The sequence below is a fragment of the Pteropus alecto genome, unplaced genomic scaffold (assembly GCF_000325575.1).
Source record: "Pteropus alecto unplaced genomic scaffold, ASM32557v1 scaffold118, whole genome shotgun sequence".
In the NCBI taxonomy this organism is placed as follows: domain Eukaryota; kingdom Metazoa; phylum Chordata; class Mammalia; order Chiroptera; family Pteropodidae; genus Pteropus; species Pteropus alecto.
Genome location: NW_006440654.1, coordinates 393,670 through 397,047, shown reverse-complemented (window position 1 = coordinate 397,047; position 3,378 = coordinate 393,670). Strand labels below are relative to the sequence as shown.

At 66.7% G+C, this 3,378-nt stretch overlaps 1 protein-coding gene across 1 annotated transcript in view; it reads right to left on the bottom strand.

Moving 5' to 3' along the window:
• The window catches only part of PLXNB2 (plexin B2), a 17,790-nt gene that overhangs the window by 4,838 nt on the left and 9,574 nt on the right, over nt 1-3,378 (bottom strand). The window contains exons 14-24 of the mRNA XM_025051039.1: nt 3,206-3,366; nt 2,947-3,095; nt 2,654-2,762; nt 2,325-2,461; nt 1,980-2,150; nt 1,452-1,581; nt 1,114-1,341; nt 840-1,016; nt 591-730; nt 340-440; nt 32-261 (exon numbers count right to left, since the gene is read on the bottom strand). Coding sequence (XP_024906807.1) covers nt 32-261; nt 340-440; nt 591-730; nt 840-1,016; nt 1,114-1,341; nt 1,452-1,581; nt 1,980-2,150; nt 2,325-2,461; nt 2,654-2,762; nt 2,947-3,095; nt 3,206-3,366 — 1,733 coding nt within the window. The remainder of the gene's footprint in view (nt 1-31; nt 262-339; nt 441-590; nt 731-839; nt 1,017-1,113; nt 1,342-1,451; nt 1,582-1,979; nt 2,151-2,324; nt 2,462-2,653; nt 2,763-2,946; nt 3,096-3,205; nt 3,367-3,378) is intronic.

The following is a 3,378-nucleotide window of genomic DNA, read 5'->3' as shown; positions in this document are numbered from 1 at the left end:
CCGCGCCGGCCGCCCCGCCCGGCCCGCTCACGTTGATGAGGAAGGACTTGCTGTTGAGCAGGTTGGAGAACTGGTACAGCGCCTGCTCCACCACGGGCCGCCGCGACTCGGGGATGTCCAGCTTGCCCGTGATCATCACATCCTTGTCGCCGTCCTTGGAGGGCAGGAAGAAGACGCGGTCCGTGTAGGTCTTGTAGTCTAGCACGGGGATGCCTGCCTCGTGCACGTCGCTCGTCTGGTCCTCCATCTCGATCATCAGATCTGGGGGGAGACGCGGCTCTGGCCAGTCTGCGGCCACGCGCCTCCCAAGGCCCCGCCCCGGGGCGGCCCGCACCCTACCCGTGAACTCCTTTTTGCAGCGGTCGCGCACGCTCTCCTCCAGGCCCTCCAGCTGGGACTTGATCTTCTCATACTCCCGCTCCGCCTGCTGGCTCTTCCTCCTGGGACACAGGGAGGCTCCTGGGACCTGGCCTGGGTCAGGCCGCGGGGCGGCTCTGAGCCTCTGCCTTGTGCTGGGCAGTGCGTGTGGCGGGAGGGCTGAGGGGGAGTGGGAGGGGCTGTAGGGGCCGAGGCTGAGGAGGGGGTCTCACCGGTAGCAGTAAACAGACACGGCAATGACGACCACCATGGGCACCATGACCAGCGGCAGGATGAGGCTGAGCGGCACGTCGCTCACACGCGTGTCGTACTCCACGCGGCCCAGCACCCACTCCCGCGAGCCGAACTTCACCTGCGCGGAGGGGAGGGCTCAGCACCGACGGTGCGGCTGAGACACGTGCCCAGTGCCGCCTGGCGCACCCTGCCCTCTGCGCCCGCCTGCCCGCGCCGCCCACACGCACAATGAACTCAGGCAGGTTGTGTGCGGTGTCTCGCTTCTGCCGCCGCTTGGGCGGGGGCTGCACCTCCGGGGGCTCGCAGTACAGGTCGGTCTCGGTCAGCGTCTTCATGACGCAGCACTCGGCACCCACGAAGGCCTTGGCCTCGTGGAGTGTCATCGCCTTGTTCAGGTTGGTGCCCTATGGGTTGAGAGTGCCACAGTGGCCAGGAGGGAATCAGGGACGTGAGGACTGGCCCAGCCCAGACCTCAGGTGACCCTGCGTGTGCTGTCCTCACCTGGGCATGGATGAGCTTGTTGACCTGCTTCCTTACGCCTCCCGTGAAGTTCTCGAAGGTAGGGTCGGCCACGTACTCAAAAGCCCCAGCCTCAGTCCTGAGCAAGGCGCGGTGCCCGTCCATCTGAATGAGCACTGTGAGATTGTAGGCCTCGGGCTCCTCAGGGACGGCCGGGGACAGGAACACAACCCTGGAGTCATTGTGGAACTCGTACTCCGTGCCCACAACCTGCAGGATGAGGCCCAGCCATCAGGCCACCTGGCACAGGCCCCACCCCAACCCAGCACGTCCCCAGCAGCCAGCGCTGGATCCGAGCCCCAGGTGGTTACGAGACTGACCGTTATGGGCTGCAGGGGTCCGGCCTCCCGCTGCCGCTGCCAGGACTGCAGGGGCTCGGCTATGACCACCATGGCGAACCTCTGGATCAAGCTGAAGCCCTGCCCTGTGACATTGATGCTCCGGCCGCCACTGGTTGGGGAGGGGGCTGCTGAGTGGGCACGGCCGGGCAGGGAGGTGCCCGGCCAGCTCCAGAGCAGGTGCCCTTCGGGGCTGGAGTCCCTGAGCCCGCTCTGCTCTTGGGCACACATGCAGCCCTCAGTGGGCACACGCCTGCTTGCTGTGGGGTGGGGTGTGCTCAGAGCACGTGTGACCATACTGCTTCAAGGGGGCCATGGGCTAGCCCATCGGGGTGCCTAGGAGGCAGATGATCTGGGGGTACAGTGGGGTTTTCCAGAGGCCCCCCAACACCCAGACCGGCTTGACCACATCCTGCCAAGCCCGGGAAGCAGAAGGAGCTGGGAAGGAGCTGAGGGTTGGCGTGGGGTGAGCTACCTGGCTGGCCCTGGGAGGGGACAGACAGGCCACACCTGACAAAGCTCCGCAGTGGCTGGAAGGACAGCAGCACCGGGTTCTCGCGGTAGGTGAAGGTGACGCCGGGGCTGGGCACGTGGGAGCCCCCATAGTGGACCTCTAGGGGCAGCTCCCCTAGGGCCACCTGCGGGCCGGTGACACACTGCAGCTGTGCCCCAAACTGCGTCCTGGAGGCGAGGGATGCAGGTCAGTGTGGGTCCCACCCTGGGACCAACCCCAGCCCCGGGCTCGAGGGTCAGCAGGTCAGGTTGGTGGCACAGCCGCCTCCGGGAGAGGGTCATGGCCAGAACACTGAGGACCAGGGCAGACCACAGACTTGCTGGCCTGCGGGTGACACCCACACTTTACAGGGGACGCCGCTGAGGGTCACGCGCACGTCTTCCTCGGAGCCCGTGTCCAGGTGCGTGCCACTGATTGTCAGCGTGGTGCCGCCCGCCTGCGGCCCCTGCTTTGGCTCCACGCCGAGGGGCTGGGGCTGCTGAAGAGAGAAGGAGCATTCAGGTCAGAGCTGGCGGGGGACAGCGCCTCCACTCCCTGGACCCTGCCTACTGTGCAGAAGGTGGCAGGGGCACCGCCCGCAATAGCCTGGGGGCTGGCAGCAGCGACCACATTCCCACCGTGTCCTTCCCTACCCGGAGGCCCAGCTGGGTCCCAGGGGTCACTCACATACCTGGTAGGTGAACTGAACGTGGGGAGGCGAATGGCCGAGCTTCCCGCTGATGTCCACCTCGACACCGCCCGTGAAGGGCGCCTCTGCAGCCTTGATGGCACACACGATCCTGGGTGAGCGACAGGCAGGGTGGGGATGCTCTCAGGGCCTGACTGGCACGTCTGTGGGTGTGCATCCTGGGCACTCACACACGCCCGGACGGTGTCCTTCCTCTCCATCCGCCCGGTCACCCGGCCCCCTGGGGTGGGGACTGACTCGGCCAATGGAGCCCTGGCCTTGGGCTGCCCACTCACCGGGTAGACACAGAGTATCGTCCCGGCTCAAAGGTGCAGTCCTGGCCAGCCACAGTGACCCTCTTGACATCATCTGCTCTGACTCCCAAATTCGACCCAAGGATGGTGACACGAATGCCCCCGCCCAGGGGGCCCGTCTCGGGCTGGATCTGAAATCAGCAGAGCTCAGCTGACCCGGCAGCCTGGGCCAGCGGGCCGTGCAGGTGGGCCGGGACCTGCCGCCTCCCCCACGCCCCGCTGGAAGGCCCAAGGGGCTCACCCTGGTGATGACAGGCGGCGGGCACTCGGAGGTGGCGTTGCTGCACAGGGCCTCGTACACACACCTGCTCTGCCCGCTGCACCACACGCACTTGTAGGCGGGGTCGGCGGCCAGGCACAGGCTGCAGTCACTGCGGCCGAAGGAGCAGTTGTAGAGGGTCACTGCAGAAGGAG